At 48.5% G+C, this 17,814-nt stretch overlaps 1 protein-coding gene across 1 annotated transcript in view; it reads left to right on the top strand.

The window, feature by feature from the left end:
* The first annotated feature begins 201 nt into the window (after nt 1-201).
* Nucleotides 202-17,814, top strand: part of LOC135903023 (synaptogenesis protein syg-2-like) — a 293,419-nt gene continuing 275,806 nt past the window's right edge. Inside the window, exons 1-2 of the mRNA XM_070537934.1 lie at nt 202-210; nt 840-921. Coding sequence (XP_070394035.1) covers nt 202-210; nt 840-921 — 91 coding nt within the window. The remainder of the gene's footprint in view (nt 211-839; nt 922-17,814) is intronic.

Raw genomic sequence — 17,814 nt, 5'->3', positions numbered from 1 at the left:
CGATAAATCACTGGACTTTTTCAGTCGGTTGCCGATGGAAGAGTTTGTAGGCATAAAGCGGGAAGGTTTTGGCGGCTCGTGTATACCTGTTCTATATTTCTTCAGCTGATGGTGGCAAATAAATCGCTCAGAATTAAACGCAGCAAATTGTTAGCATTTACTGAATTAACGCCCCAAATTCTTATTAAAACTGCAGTAGGCATGCCCAAGGCGATTCCATTGCCAGCTTTTATTTTACTTTATATCGCTGCATCGCTTTTTACAGCCGCATTGACGATGCGAACGCAGATGCGTACCGCGGAGGCAAAACTCTATTCTAATCGTGGTACCTCGTACGTACCAAAACGAGCCTGTACAGGGCTCTCTGGGGCCTGTTATCATCGACCTGTCAGGTGTGAGAAGCATCCAAACGGGCTTCTCCACGTCAACATAATTGCCCTCTTCGAATCGACAACATGCCTTTCCCCGAGCTGGCACAAAAGGATAAAAGAAGAAACCGGGGGTCAAGACGAAGTCACGCTTTTCCCCGAGCTGAAACAAACGGATAGAAGCAGAAACCAAAGGGCAAGAATGCGCCGCCCACCCCGCTCTCCACAGGCTGACACAAAAGGATGGACGTCGAAAGCCCTACTACTTCCACAGGCTCCGGAAGAAGACGGCGACGACGACAGGACCGCCAGTGGTTATTTAAGGCTCTGCTGGCCCACGTGTTAATAAGACCGCCCAAGACTCAGATGAGAGCCACATCTATGTACCAATGAAGTGACTACAACATTTTCTACTTTTTTCATCATCACTACACCCGGCTTTGTCGTCGTTTGCTGATTCCTGCGGTGAAGGCCCGCCTCACTCGATCGACGTTATACCAGCTGGTAGGCAGCAATGGGATACTCCACCCTTCGTCCTGGCTTCAGCAGAATGGTGAGCGCTTGACATTCTTTGAAAATTTGCCAAGTTTTAGGTCGTGTGCTTTCTAAAACTGCAAATTAGTTTCTGTGCGTGCAGGCTCCTGTTCAAAGCTTCCTCAAGTCACAGCAGAGTAAGAAAGTCGTTGTTCGGGATTTACCATGGATTAAAGCAAATGGAGAAAGCCAGAGTTGTTAAATTGTGAAAAGCTGGGAATTGAGGTCGGGAAAAGTAAGAGAAAGCTGCAGCTTATTGAGGCGATTGAGAAGTGCAGGGCTCTTGAGGACGAAATTTCAGAAGCATGGAAAGAGATAGACGAACGAGCTGAGAAAGCTGAACAAAAAGCTGCAGAAGAAAAGCAAAGAGCTGAGAAAGCTGAACAAAGATCTCCAGAGGAAAGGCAAAAAGCTGAGCAAATCGCTGCAGAAGATAAGCCCAGAGCTCACGAAATAAAGCTAAAACAACTAGACGTGCAGTGGGATCCGGGCAGGAAATCGGCAAATAACGTCTCAATAAATGAAAGACGTTCAGGTGAAGCAGGAGTTAAAATAAAAGATATCATGCCGTCGTACAAGGTAAACGATGACATGGGATTGTTTCTCGTTAATTTTGAAAGAATCTACGACAAAAACGGGTTGGCACTAGCGAGTTGGCCACAACACATTCTGACCGTTCTTCCTTGCGAAGCAACCGAAATAATTGCAAGTCTAACCAGAGACGACGCAGATGACTATCAGAACGCCAAGGCTGCGTTGCTAAGGAAATATCGACTCTCAGCGGAGGCTTTCCGTCGTCGTTTTCGTCAGGCAGCTATAACAGCGGGCGAATCTTTTCAAGATTTCACTTACAAGTTGAAAGCCAATATAATTGAGTAGCTAAAAGGGGAAGACGCGTTCGGTTGTCACGACAAGGTCGTTGAGTTATTCTACTTAGAGCAGTTCTATGGGTCCTTGAGCGAAGAAATGCGCCCGTAGATTCAAGATAGGTCGGGCGAGAAGGGCTTAGAACATGCTGCAGTGCTCGCTGATGAATTCGCCGCACGTCGCGAATCAGAGAAAACGCGTGTCAGGCCATTCACTAAATTAAGCAAAGAGGAAAGCAGGCGCCCAGTTCACCACGAAAAGGCTGGATGAGGGACAAAAGACGTGCAGCCCGATAATTCAGGAGAGAATAACGCCGCAGTGAAAGACAAAAGAAAAATAGAAACAGCGTTTGAGGCTTGAAAACCGATCGTCTGTTTCCGTTGCCAGGAGCCTGGACACTTGGCGATCGTCTCTAGGAAGCCTAGAATTGTTTTTTCTGTCGTGAAAGACGGTGATGACAACTTGTACCTCTTAGAAACCTATCTTCGCGACCTCGTAGTAAATGGAATGCCGTGTAAAGTACTTAGGGACTCAGCTGCTACCATGGATATTGTCCACCCTGCGTTTGTGAAACCTGAAGATTTCACCTGGCAATATGCGTGGATCCGGCAGGTAGTGGAGAATAATAATGTTTGCTTGCCCATAGCCAGCGTAAAGATTGAAGGGCCGTTCGGACTATTGCTGACTGAAGCAGCAGTATCGCCAAATCTGTCGAAACACTATCCAAACTTGTATTCAACTCACTCAGAGCTGCTGTTAAAGAAGGGCCGGAGTTTTGGCGACCATACGGTCCAAGCTCTCACGCGTTCCAAGGGTCAAGAGGTCACGGCAGCGATAAATCACGGCAACAAAGCAAAAAATATGTCTCGTGACAGTGACATTCAAGAAGCACAGTCCATAGGTAGTGAAATCAGTGAAAAAGGCGTTAATGAGGAGGCATCCGGGTCAGTAGGAATACCGCAGCAAAGGCTAGCAGAGGTATTAGAGACTAATTTGGCACTAACACATTCGGAAAGCTCTTCAGACTTACTGAAGATGGTTGAAGGAATCGCGACGGAAGAAGGGAGCGATTACGTCGCGAAAGTAGAAACAAGGACTCTACCGGAGGACGTTCCTTGCGGAGACGAGACCAGTTTTAACAGTCCGAAAAGGTTCAAGGAGGCGCTTAAGTACTCTCTCGTACCTCCGAACTTGGGCGACCTTCCCGAATCGTCAAAAGGAGAGGAGAATGCCAGGGCGGTCCAGCAGGGCAGGAACCCAACGCTCGGGAACTTCACAGCCGCCTGGCATGGCAAAAATTAGTGAAACAGCGGAAGATCAAGCGAGCCAAGTATTCGGCTCAGCAAAGAATAGAGAAAGTCGCTACTACCGCAGCCCGTAAGACAAGCGAACAGGAAAAACTTTAAACAAAGCAAAACACAAAACTTTAGAGGGCTCGTTATGGCTGGTGAGAAAACGAAAGCGTCACCTAACAAGAAATCAGAACGCGTCTCCGCGAGTTCGGCTGAAAGGTCAGCGGGGCGGAGATATGCGTGTGTGATCAGGACTAGTCGGACTGTCACTGCAGTAGAATGCGCCGCGAGAGTGAGGGAAAAAGGAGGCTGACAATTCCTCCTGCGTTTACGGCCTCATTTTCGTGGACGAAAAAGCAAGCCGCGGGCACACAAAGTTGCAGACGACGACAGAGTGCCAAGTATGCTTGGCGCCTTTGATGCCTTCGGCGAGACCCGAAAGCTTTCAGACAACGAACCAATCGGGTGCGCATTAAGCGTTAATAATTGTCAAATTAGGCGCATCGATAAGTTTCTTGATTATTCTAAAGGCCCCCTTCTGTTCCTTGCTTTAATTCGAATGCATTTTGTTTGTCCATTTTGAATTTATGATTAACACTATTGGTGAGTTTCAGTGCCTTCACAGTCTCTCAGCAAACGTGGCTTTCTTGAAAAAAGGAAATAAAAAACGTTAGACATTAGGCTGGTCGAAATACGCAATAAAGTCTGGTTTTCTCCTTTGTTAGTTTTCAGGAATCTCAAACGAGGGCTGCAGGTACGATTCTGATAAGGTTACGGGAAGGACGTGTGAACTTGGCAGTACTCGTGGTAGGTTGAGCGCTCGCTGTTGGTTGTGCATTTTGCTAGGCGTGGTTTATTTCCAGAAGGTGTCACCAGGCGGGCGTTGGAACGATCGGTGGTAGAAAGCAAGAAGCACGGGGTCTACCGGTTTCTTCGAGGTGCTCGGATACTGCAGCCCCTTAGAGACCTCCTGTGGAGGCGGACGGGCTGCTATGATTGACCTGTCAGATGTGAGAAGCATTCAAACAGGCTTCTCCACGTCAACATAATTGCCCTCTTCTCCGAATCGACGACACGTTTTTCCCCGAGCTGACACAAAAGGATAGAAGCAGAAACCAAAGGGCAAGGTGCCCCCCCCCCCCCCCCTCGCTCTCCGCTAGCTGACACAAAAGGATGGACGGCGAAAGCACTACTACTTCCACGGGCTGCGGAAGAAGACGGCAACGACAACAGGACCACCAATGGTTATTTAAGGTCGTGCTGGCCCACGTGTTAATAAGTTCGCTCGAGACTCAGATGAGAGTCCCATTCATGTACCAATGAAGGGAATACAATCTTTTCTACTTTTTTTCCTCACCATGCCCGGCTTCGTCGTCGTTTGCTGATTCCTGCGGTGAAGCCCCACCTCACCCGGTCAAGATTATATGAGGACCAAAACATACGGGGCTCCTGTTCTAAATATCTCTGTTCGTGCCATTTCAGAAATCTGCTCCAGAGATGCGCGATTTCACGTTACCGGAATACGTAATGTTTCCTGTCAAAAACAATCAGTGCACAGGATTCCTTACACACATACGCGACTGGCGACAGCTGCCGATCTGTCAACAGCGAAGAGCCGCCTTTGTGAAGGGTACAGTGTTTTATGCGCGCCAGCTATGCTGCGTGAACTTATTTGCCTGCATTCTCTGAAATGCATGCAAACACCCTACAACTATTCTCATCAGCATCGAGTAGGCAACAAAACATGCACGAACTGCGCAGTGCGTAGGGTTGCGCGAAAGTTAACCATCGTGACAATTTGGGGTTGTTAGTATGCCGTTACTAAGAAGTTCGTAGTACCAGTACATGGGGTCGACGAAATACGATTGAAGCTAACCCAGAACCCAAAGGGTACATTAGGTTCAGCGCATGCGCACTGGCGACCCCCTATTTCTCTGTGGTCCCAAAGAATTTCAGTCCAATATTCTAAAGCCATTTATTGTGTACGCCTTTCACAACTATAGAAACCCACCCATTCTGCTTGATTGTGCTACCCTAGGCTTGGCAAGGCTTGCTTATTAACTCATCAAACAGGTGCGCGTCTCTCGCATTCGGAGTGTCATCTCATTGCCGTCAGAGGTCAGGCACTCTGCCTTGACTATTTTTCATTCTTCCCAATGTAGGCTACTTGCGCTAGGAACACCTTTTCATCGTAATTACGCGAAAGCACAGTAATTAGCGCGTCCGCCTGATTGCCGACTGCACATTATCGCAACGGCTTGACTTCCACTCAGCAGCGGCGGTGGAAAATGTGTTGTACTACAGGGACGCCGTTATTACGACTGTAGACACATTGCACAACATCCGAGCGTCCGGTCAAAGGCGTCCACAAAACAGGGTGCGTGAAATGTCCGCGGTCATTTATTGAAAGAACCAATTCACACACACGCACACGCACACGCACACGCACACGCGCACACGCACACGCACGCACACACACACACACACACACATATATATATATATATATATATATATATATATAAATATATATATATATATATATATATATATATATATTGTTCTCTCATTTACCTGGGGGGAGGGGGGCGCTGCATACCGCAGCAGGAAATGGGTCTATACTGCGAAACTTTGGGCTCCTCTAGCACCTATCCCTAGCCTCACAACGCAATGCGCTACCTTTAGAGTTGTCAGAAAAAAAGCAGCTTTTTAACGTTTCCTTTTGGCCGTCCTTTAGAGCTCGATAGTCTGTTCATTCTCCACATTTAGCCACTGGTACTGGCTTGACTGCTTGCTGATAGCACATTCAGTGACAATTAAATGGTGCATGGAGTTTTTGCTGAAATATTGCCCTATATCGCTATACACGGACACTCATGCACCTCGCGTTTAAGACCTTTTTAACGCGGAAACATTATATGCCCCATTACGCGAAAATCTGTCGGCGGCCTGACCGAGCGATGGTATCAAACGTGGCCGACGGCGCAGAGAGAAAACACGGCAAAAACGCTCTGATTGACGTCAAACTTCTCAGAGAGGCTCCTGTGAACAAGGTAAATTAATGCCTTCGAAAATAATATTAGGTCAATTTCGGTCTGGGTGAGAAGCGGTGCCTGGCCTCAGGGGTGCGAGACGAGCACACTCCCCCGACACCTGATCGACCCGTTGAGCAGCAAGACCGCAACCAACCGCAACCTCACCAAAGTTCTGAACGCTTACGATGGCAACGGCCAAAGGCTCATTGAAGACCTCAAGGCGATCTACCTCAAGACGGAGAGAGGGCGATTTCCGATACCGGAGGAGTACGGGGGACCGGAAAATCCGGCATTGGATGAACCGTTCACCATCACGGAGTTGTTAACAGCCATAGACGAGAGTAATAAGGCGAGCGCACCAGGAATGGACGCCATTACATACAAGCTGCTCAATAACATGAGTGATGCGGCGGCACGTGGGCTCCTGGGTCACATAAACAGAACCTGGGAAAGCTCGAAGTTGCCCGCAGAATGGAAAGAGGCCGAGGTACGGTTCATACCTAAACCCGGCAAACCTCTGACCATCGAGAACATGCGCCCCATCTCGCTCACGTCCTGTGTGGGCAAGGTCATGGAACGCATGGTTCTCAGAAGACTTCAAGCACACCTGGACGAGACAAATCAGATGCCGGCGACCATGTATGGATTCCGCCAGCACCTGAGCACCCAAGACGTCTTGATCCAATTACACGAATTGGTGATTAAAAAAGCAACGAGGCACGCGCCCCGGGGTATACTGGCTTTGGACCTCAAAGGGGCCTTTGACAACGTGTCCCACGCCAGCGTGCTCGAGAACCTGCGCAAGACGGGGTGTGGCCGCAAGACCTACGGTTATATCAAAGATTTCCTAACCAATAGAGCAACAACTATCCGGATAGGAAATGAACGGTCAGAGCCTGTGGAGCTCGGAGACAGGGGTACCCCACAGGGGTCTGTCCTGTCGCCTCTGCTTTTCAACCTAGCACTCCTGCCCCTGCCCGAACTACTCAATCAGATCGAGGGCGTGGACCACGCGTTCTATGCCGACGATATAACGGTGTGGACGAACCGCGCGGGTTCCGATGCCTGGGTGGAGGAAGCCCTGCAGAGAGCGGCAACGACCGTCCACGAGTATGCCAGGACCTGTGGCCTGAGCTGCGCTCCACAGAAATCGGAGCTGCTCATGGTACAGCCCGGAAGACCGAAGAAAGAGCCGCCGCCAAACATAATCATCACCATCGACGGCACAGAGATCAAACCAACGCAGCAGATCCGGATACTGGGCCTGCTGTTGTGCAGCGACGGCAAGGCGCACGCAGCCGTCAACAAAATCAAGACCACATCCGAGCAAGTCCTCAGCATGATCCGGAGAGTCACCAACCGGAACAGAGGAATCAAAGAAGAAGACGCACTGCGCCTGGTGCAGGCATTCGTCGTGTCACGCGTAACGTACTCCGCCCCGTACCTCCAGCTTGCGAAGGTGAACCGCGAAACGCTGAACACGACGATAAGGAAAGCAGTAAAACTCGCCATGGGCATCCCAGTCTACTCGTCAACGCAGAAGCTGCTGGAAATGGGTGCCCACAACACGGTGGAAGAGCTGGTGGAAGCACACCTATCCCACCAGAGGGTAAGGCTGAGCCGGACAGAGCACGGTCGGGCCGTCCTACGCAAGATAGGATGGCAAATTGAACAGCTACCGACAACGGAGCCGCTCCCCACAACGTGGAGAGACATTATTAAGACCAAGCCCCTCCCCCGGAACATGCAGCCGGGGAGGAACAACGAGAGACGCTCTGCGCGGGCCAAGGCACTGGCTCGACAGCTGGAAGAGGACCCCGAGGTCCTCTACGCGGACGCCTCACTTCCCAAGCACGGAACCAGAGCAACGGCGGTCGTCACCACCATAGATAAACTTGTCACAGGCGCGTCGATACGGACGACGAATACAGCCGAAGCAGAAGAAGTGGCCGTGGCCCTCGCACTCGCACAACCGGGAGTGAGGACCGTTGTCACAGACTCCCAGACCGCCTACGCAAGCTACCGCAAGGGGAACATCTCTTCCGTGGCACTAGCGATCCTCAACAAATGCAAATCACCGGGGCGGGCCGTTGAGCTCGTGTGGGTCCCGGCTCACTCGCAAGTGGAAGGCAACGCACTCGCCGACCACTATGCCCGAGAACTATCGATCCGGGCCGAGGACGAGCCAGGGCTACCGCACCCCGTGACAAGCTACAAAGACATCACGCAAATGTACAGAAGCGGCAGATGTAGGCTTCCCCGTCCGCATCCGCAACTCAACCGAATTCAGCAAACGATCGTGCGACGCATGCAAGCGGGGTCGCTAGCGCATCCAGTGCTCTTGCATAAGATGTTCCCAACAGAGCATGACACTTCATGCCCTTTTTGCAGACGGTCAAAAGGCACTCTAGCACACATCCTTGCAGAGTGCACTAAGCTCAAGAACCCCCCACCACCCCTACCCCCCACCCTCCCCAGCCCCAACCCCCCCGAGCGATGGGAGACCTTGTTGTCCAGCCCCGACCTACCGACCCAGCTCGCGCTGGCGGCTAGGGGCCAGGAACTGCTGGACACATATGGGACCTGAGAATAAGGTTCCACCCCATCTGGTGCAAGCGCGCACCACCCGTCACTAAGGGCTCAGCACAAAAGTTGATTCTCTCTCCCCCCCGACGCAACGGCGGCTTCACTGTTCGGGCCAACTGAAGGAGTGCTTAGTGCGTGCATCATTGCACACGTCACGTCGCAACCATCTGGCTGACGAAAGGTGGGGCATAATGTGTGCCTCGTGGCGCATGTCATGAGTGTATAACGTGAGCGTATATAACGAGCGTATCATAAGTGTGCCTCGTGGCGCACGTCGTGAGTGTATAACGTGAGCGTATATCACGAGCGTATCGTGCGTGTGCCTCGTGGCACAGGTCATGAGTGTATAACGTGAGCGTACATCACGATGATGAGCGTACATCATCGCTACGGGCGCGAAGTCGCTGTCATCCGAGGTTTCATCACTGGTCCCTGAGCAGATCACAGTGTCCTCGCTGTCGGTGTCACTCGGGTGACCAGACCGCTTTCTCGGTGCGGCCGCTATTGACGTAGAAGGACCAGGAACCTCTCCAGGCGACTCCACGTCCATCGCCGTAGTTAAGAGAGCAGCGTCTCCCACAAAGTAGCTTCATACTCTTAGAGACAAGAAGGCAGCGTTCCACACAGGACACTTCGTCGTCGTCTCCTCTGGTAAGGGAATGCATTACTTAGGACAGGTAGTGACAGCGGATCCGGATCATGAGACTGAAATAATCAGAAGAATAAGAATGGGCTGGGGTGCGTTTGGCAGGCATTCTCAGATCATGAACAGCAGCTTGCCATTATCCATCAAGAGAAAAGTGTATAACAGCTGTGTCTTACCAGTACTCGCGTACGGGGCAGAAAGCTGGAGGCTCACGAAAAGGGTTCTACAGAAATTGAGAACGACTCAACGAGCTATGAAAAGAATGATACGTGTAACGTTAAGGGATAAGAAAAGAGCAGATTAGGTGAGGGAACAAACGCGAGGTAATGATATCTTAGTTGAAATCAAGAAAAAGAAATGGGCATGGGCAGGACATGTAATGAGGAGGGAAGATAACCGATGGTCATTAAGGGTTGCGGACTGGATTCCAAGGGAAGGGAAGCGTAGCAGAGGGCGGCAGAAAGTTAGGTGTGCGGATGAGATTAAGAAGTTTGCAGGGACAACATGGCCACAATTAGTACATGACCGGGGCAGTTGGAGAAGTATGGGAGAGGCCTCACACCGCTCATACTCATCCGATATTAGTGTTTCATCTCTCAACCTACAGACCCAATTATGCAGTCTTTCTCTCCGTCGCCGTATTTCTAGCCTGTGCCTATTTCACAAATTTTATTATTCCCAGCTCAAACAGCAGCCATACATCTGGGCACCGCCATCCGGCACGTCTCGCCGAATTGGTCATCCGCTGAATGTCTCACGCCGACGTGCCTGTACGACTACATTTTCCAAGTCATTTTTCCTCCGAACAGCAAGTGACTGCAATGACCTTCCCCATGAAATTGCAGCCATCACCTGTCCATCAACCTTCCTAGAAAAAGTTGCAACCCACCTGTCATCATGAAAAAAAAATGTTTTACTTTCTCATGTTAACCCCACCCCTTATGTAAAACCCCCTACAAGAAATAAAATGACATGAAATGAATACTGCCTCAAGGGCTATTTTAACATTAACAATCATATTAATATTAACATTATTTTAACAGTCTCCGGAATAATTTTTGACCACATGGGGTTCCGTAACGGGCTCCCTTAATTTTAGGCATCGTATAGCGAATAAATGCTAAAGAAACATGCAGGCTTCGCAATACAGTGTATGGGGCCCTGCTTCGTGTGCCCTATACAGAAGGCAACGGATATACGACTGGAAAGGTAACGAAAGTTTTTTGTTGCCTGTAAGATGCACCGGTTGTTCCTTTTTTTGTAGACTACACAAGTTTTCCGATGTCGCCTATGGCAAATAGCGCAGTTCTAATGCTTGAACTGTACTGTTCAAAGGGATGGACATCACGTGCACGAGAAATCAAGAGTGAATAATTGGCTAATTGCCAAAGTTTTACAAATAAGTTTTTAAGTAATTACTTTATATTGCAATTCGTAAATTGTAGCCGGCGAGTTGTGAGGATGAAATTCTGAGGATGACACCAGCTACGAGATATTCACCCCCAAAGTGTGCGACGAAATACATCGGCGCTCCAAGTTTTTTTTTGTTGTTGTGTGTGTGTGCGTACTTGAATGCAGAAAAAGGCCATTTGTTAAAAATGCAAGTGAAACTACAGTGCATTTTTACTGTAAGTTTCACAGCGCATATCTCGAAGCCAGTCACATCCTCAAAATTCGTTCGAAATGGAGATGCCGTATATGCTTGCTGTCCATAATTCCTGAATTATAATATGTGCCGTCAATTGGTTAGAAACTTAATTAGTGATCTGCTGTTAACTATTCAATTATGCATTTCTAGTAATCCACTTCAAGGATTATAATTGTGCTATTTGCCACATTAAAGTTTTAAAAATGAGCTATGTTTCCACCCCCCCCCCTCTCCCAAAAAAAAAGGCACCAGCACCAGGTCTACCTCATTAAAAACTCGTCAGTGGTGTAAGCGTTATTTAGCCACTTTGGATTACTCAAAAAATCAAACATTATTTGCGCAACATATCAGAATCTCAATATGCGTAATCACTGTTCCCAATTAACGAGAATTACCGAGTTCTGAGGTATCTGTCCTCAAGATGTGCTAAGGAATACGTTTGCGTCACAGTTAATAGAGAGTTATAGTTCAGCGGGCCAGCGTGGACGCCACTGCGCACGTGCGGTACGCTGGCGTGGCCAGCGTTCTTGCGAAGCGAATGACGACCGTGCGCACGAGCAGCAGTGGCATCTCGTCGGCGTCGTCTTCAGACGCGGTGCTGGCTCTCTTGCAGGCGAAAAGGCCTCGGAGGTGCTTGGCCACTGAAGAGGACCTCTGTAGCCTGCGGGAGGTTTTAGCAACGAGGCTGTTTGGCGACCATTTGAAGTGGATGACCGCGATCGAGAACCTGAAGTGCGCGTGCTGATCTTTTCGCAGTAACTCCAACCTGGTTCGACAGGTGGCGAAGCAAAGCGTCCCACTCTTAACTCCACTCCAAACACCACTCGATCGAGCGAGGGATCGCTGAGCTAAGACTCTTCCGCTCCGCTGCCGTCTCCACTCGCCCGCCGGCCCCTAAGCCCGCCCAGCTATAACTCTCTCATAATTTCCAAAAAGCTTCCGTTTCAGGTTTTGGAACGCAACTAACTGTAACGCGACTGCATTTTTGTAAGGAAAATTTAGGAACAGATATCTTGAAACTGCTGCTACAGGGTCGGAATTGACACATGACTCCGTTATTTTTCGGCTTCGTTTCTACAATCGAAATATCCCCTATATGTAAAGTGATCGATTAAAAGGCTGTTTAGTGAAACTTGTGCGAATTAGCTGCTTGAACATTGTGATTTATCAGGCAAGTCCTGTGCGCCACTTCTAGTAGTCCACATTAAAAGACGCAACAGCGGTAATTGCCACAAGCGGCTTTTTAAAATCAGTTCAAAAGATGAATAAAGTGGTACATTAACCGTCATACGGTACGAGCAATGTTGCGACATGAACTGGCACTACGGATACCTGCTTGGTTGAAGGCGGAAACATACCTGTATCGGTATCATTGAATATTTGCAGCTACCTAGCGTCCGTATATTATATGCTAAGGAACGAGTGACCGACGTTTTGACAACATCTTCCGTGGCCTTGACCTCTTTGTTTCTCATAATGTTACCGTGAAACTTCACCATGATGTCCAACAAAACGGCCACGAAGACGTTTTTCAGTGGGTACCTGGCCACTGTGGAATCAGTGGCAATGATTCCGCCGATAACGCTGCTCGCACAGCTCATCAAGAAGAGCACAGCGTTCCGAGTCCACTTTCGAGGACTGACGCTGCAAGGCAGCTTCGACACCTGGCACGTAGCCTCACAGTGACCGAGTGGAACTCGCAAAACTTACGACTGACACGACTACATCGACTAAACCCCTCCCTGCAGCTCCGACCTCCACCCGGACTTCCTCGACGTGAAGCTACGCTTCTCTGTCGCCTTTGGTTAGGAGTTGCCTTCACAAAGACATACTCTACATTAATTGCAGTGACTGACAGTGCAGCATACGAGGTCTGTGGCACCGAAGAAAACATCGACCACCTACTGTGCCACTGTACAAGATATGCCCTAGAGAGACAAGAACTTGCCAAAGCTTTCCAAAAACTGGACAATCGGCCGCTTTCTGTGCAGGTGCTGCTGGAACACCGCCCCCATCGCCCGTCGGCCCATAAAGCGGTGAAGGCGCTTTTGTGTTTCTTAAGGACGACGGGTTTGTGCGACCACCTGTGACTATTAATGCAGATTTCTGTAAAACCACACGCGTCAGCGAACTTGCCGCAATTTCCTTCTTTCCTTCCCTCCTCTCTCTCCCTGTGATCTTTGCTTTCCCCTTTCCCATTCCCCCGGTGTAGGGTAGCCAACCGGACGCTATTCTGGTTAACCTCCCTGCCTTCTTCTTTTCTCTTTCCTCCTCCCCTCCCTCATAATGTTACCGTGAGGTCTAGTGCATTTTAGTGCCGTTTGCTCTGACATTTCGGACCGGGGTCAGCTGGATTGAGACGGTCGCGGCTTATACTGCTTCTAAGGTTATTTCAAGTGTGCATGTCCTATTGTCAGGAGTAGCGACATCCGCTTTAAAATCCTCATACCCAAGCAGCGGTGCCGCTGATATTCGAGTGGGCTTGAAAACGGGACGCCAGCCGACCTAAGTGGATCGGCCGTGGCACTGTTTTGATGCGTAAGCCACACCGCGCTCCGAGGCGGGTACAACAAAAGCGGCGCCGACTAAAGGCGCCGTTTCAGGGCGATGTATTGCGAGGAAGACGCTATGTGTGCGATATTGCTGCTCGAGGATCAAGGACAGCGCGCTTGCATCGTTGAATCCTAAAGGATTTAGGATCGACGAAATCCGCCGTCGCGGTGGCGGCGAACAGCAGATATATGCTCACTGGACGTAAACACAAGTCTGGCAGGGACATAAGATCAAGTTTTACCGCACGTGCGATAAAAACAGAGCACATACGAACGTCGTAATTAACACACTTCCAGCGCCATTTTGTTCATAGAAGCGGAATTTGTTAGATTCCAATAGTTTCATGCAGCCTATAGCCAGGTTAGTTCCCTCACGAAATATGAGCATTTGCCTTCCGCAGATGGCGCGAGGGGAACTTGCGCTTGTCACCGATCTTGGCGAGAACCACCGATATATATATATATATATATATATATATATATATATATACGAGAAGAAAGGGGGTTAACCGAGGGGCCCGATTTTATTAGTCATATCATAAGAATTATGAGAACAAAGAAAAACTGCGAAAAAAAGAACAAGACAGAGAAAGAACCACACGACACAGGCGCAGACTAGCAACTGGTTTAATGCTCCAACGCCTCTTTCCCACCGACAACAGAACGCATGCGCACCAACCACAAAGACCAATGCCGCTATCATGTAGTCAAGCCTAGAAACGCCAACTGCTTGCGGTACAAATGTATGGAAGCCTCGCTAACACACTTATCAGGCCCTAATCTCGCGATTTCTAGATGATTCTAGAGGACAGCATCTTCCTAAGCATTGCAAGACCTGCAGGCATGACGGCAAAGTTCGTACCCCACTTTTCGGCAGGACTGTCGGACGCGCAAGGGATAAGACAGAGCGTGAAGTAATCGAAGCTTTAGAAATCGCGAGATTAGGGCCTGATAAATGTGTTAGCGAGGCTTCCATACATTTGTACCGCAAGGAGTTGGCGTTTCTAGGCTTGACTACATGATAGCGGCATTGGTCTTTGTGGTTCGTGCGCATGCGTTCTGTTGTCGGTGGGAAAGAGGCGTTGGAGCATTAAACCAGTTGCTAGTCTGCGCCTGTGTCGTGTGGTTCTTTCTTGCGCAGTTTTTCTTTGTTCTCATAATGTCATACCAACTAGCCCCTCACCGTACGCTTCTAGCTATGATAAGCCAACAAACATTGACACCAAGGAGAACTCGGTGTCAATGTTTGTTGGCTTATGATATGACTATATATATATATATATATATATATATATATATATATATATATATATATATATATATATATATATATATATATATATATATATATACAGTTTTCTTCGAAACGTAACGAGCAGCGCTTAGCGAAATGGGAAGCCTATCATTCCCGCCTGACATTACTAAGACCGAAAACTGCGCGCCGAATTGACGCAGAATTGTCGTGGCGCTATCTTATGGCATGACATGTCTTCAAACGCTGTGATAGAAGATCGGATATGCGTAACCGTGCTGGACAAGTAACAATATTGTCATTATAATTATTATTTTTATTATTATTGTTACTACTACTACTACTACTACTACTACTACTACTACTACTACTACTACTACTACTACTACTACTACTACTACTACTACTACTACTACTACTACTATTCAATATGAAAACATACAGGCAAGGAAAGAACAGGGGTTGCGATTGCCACCGAGAAGTGCACAATGTCTGTCTTCTCTTTATAAGGATTTGCTTCTGAAGAAAAGGATCGGCTCTGGAGCTTGCCGATGCAACATTGTCCTTTCCTATACTCAATCGACCCAACTCTCAGATCCAGACTCCCATCCAGCATTCCTCGTCATTTGGAAACTCAATATCATCGTCTTCGCCTGAACACCGCCTATGGAAATGCCTTACGGTACCGCTTCGATCAAGTGACAAGTTCACACTGCAGCAACTGTGGCTCAATCGAAACAGTGGAGGATATCCTGTTTGAGTGTCGGGAGTACGCCGACGCGCGCGCGTTCTATGAACATTGCATGCATTCACTTAAACAGAGACCTTTGCCATTTGTCTGTGTCTTAGGCCCTTTAGCCTGCCTCACGCAACAGAGGCGTGCGATGAATTTTTTATTTACATACTTACAAAGCATTGGTCAACTAATGGTCAACATGGTTCTACTCTATCACCCTCATGCACCTTTCACGCGGCGAATTCTGTCACCTCATTGTAGGATGGTTCATACACTGAAGGACTCTACCATTGCGCACGCCGTTGCCGACGAGTCAGAAAACTAAGTGCCTATTTTTTTTAACTTTTTCCTTTTTTTTCCGCCTCTCTCGTTCTTTATTTCTCTCCTCAATTCCCCTCCCCATGCAGAGTAGCATGTCAGCGATGTCTATACGGCGGCTAAAATTTCTGCCTTTCATTAAAGGGTTCTCTCTCTTCCTCTCTCCAAGGAGGGGATACAAACAGAAGTTCTAGATAGGAAGAAGGGAATTCAAAAGGAAAGAAACAGCAAGATGGCAGGCCACAAAGAATAAAATGACGCAACGACAAATAGAGCGCGCAAATAGGAACAGAACATAACGCAGGAGCGAAAAGAAAATTACATATGAAGGTCGCACTATTACAAAATAATGTTAAAAAAAAACAAAAGTTTGTAAAAATATTACGTCTCTCAAAGAGTCACTTACAAATGGCAAGCCAAACCAGTGTGTTGTAACAAAGTAAGCAGCGTAACAAAGAGGGGGGGGGGAGGGGGGCAAACCGTAGTGCGGTCACTGTGTCGTAGCCGTTGTGGCTATTTAAACTTGAGGAGCGGAATTCACTAAACCGCGCCTTTCGTACGCAATTTCTTAGCCAAAAGGTTTTTACGCTAAGATAAGGATGCAACCGAAGTGGCAGCGCACTTAACTTGCGGCGTCGTAAGAGCGCGAGAAGGAAGCAAAACCCATATTAAGCGACAAGGAAAGAAAGAAGCGCGGTCAACCGGTAGCATGATCGCACATCATGCATCTGCAGATTCTCACGGCAAATCAGTACACGCCCCTTTTCGACAGCTTCCTTTTGCGGGCGTCTGTTATAGTGCCGACAAGCGACACCGCGCTCGCCCGTTCACTGCACCCTCGAAGGAATAGCAGTGCCCTTATTGCAAAGCGCCTAAATGTCTTTATTGCGGTGCCAATTAAAGAAAGAAAAAAAAAAGGTCTCCGATCCACTCTGTGAAGGTGGTTAGAGAGCGAAGCTGTAAACGACTAGAGCGGTTACCCGTTGCGACATAGCTTGAAATTATTGACATGGCGACTTTCACACACACTTTACCTAATTATTAGCCTAAGACCTTTCAAACGCCTGTGACTTGGCTTGTACCGCCACTTCGTGCACCTACAATGAGTGGACCGGAGAGAAGAGAAGTGCACTTAACCACACTTTCGTCGTGCGTCGTATGCACGCTGTTCTGCAGGAATCTTCACTACACGTGGGCTTCTCATTGCCCTGTCACAACACAACTCAGTTACTAGGCGGGTTCTTCTTTTATATACGAAAGTGTAATTACGTCACTCCTTGCTTCGTATGCTACAGTTGATGCTCCCCCCAAACTGCAGCTTATGCAATCGTAATCTTAACCGGCAAACGCTTGTGGCGAACGCTGCGCGCGAAGGCGAGCTTTCTGGTTCATTTGTCACCCTTCCCCCGCACGGCCGGCGCCGCCGCTGCGATGGATGCGCGGAGGCGAGCGCCATCTGCTGGTGCGCAAGGAATCCAGCGGTGCAGGCGGCGCGTGCCTCCCTAGTGTTTGCCTACGGAGACGGCAGACCCATTGGGAGGTACAGCTATACAACTTCGCTGTAAAAAATGAGGCAATATTATAATCACTATTTCATAAGGCCTCAAGGAAAGGCCAGCAGCACCCGCACGTCCGTAAGGATGGTATATGATCGCGCAGCACATGGTTGCATATTTCTTAGCCACCAAGTTTCTGCCCAATATGTTAGAATGCAATGAATGCAAACTTTTCTTTTCAGTGATAAGTGTAAGCTCCTGGAAATTATTTGGTAATTCCTATGGCACACGCTCCAGAATATTATATTAAATTCACAGAATATTATTATTCTGTGAATTTCCTTCTCATGATACAGAATCCCCTGTGAGTAAATGAACCAGATAAACGTACTTCTGCACACATTCTAGATACTCACTGACGACCATGAATTCTTGCTCTTTTACCAGGCCATTGAAAATTACCTTCGTCTTCCAATGTTCAGCC

Source organism: Dermacentor albipictus, chromosome 1 (genome assembly GCF_038994185.2).
Source record: "Dermacentor albipictus isolate Rhodes 1998 colony chromosome 1, USDA_Dalb.pri_finalv2, whole genome shotgun sequence".
NCBI lineage: Eukaryota > Metazoa > Arthropoda > Arachnida > Ixodida > Ixodidae > Dermacentor > Dermacentor albipictus.
This window is presented reverse-complemented; position numbering and strand designations above follow the sequence as displayed.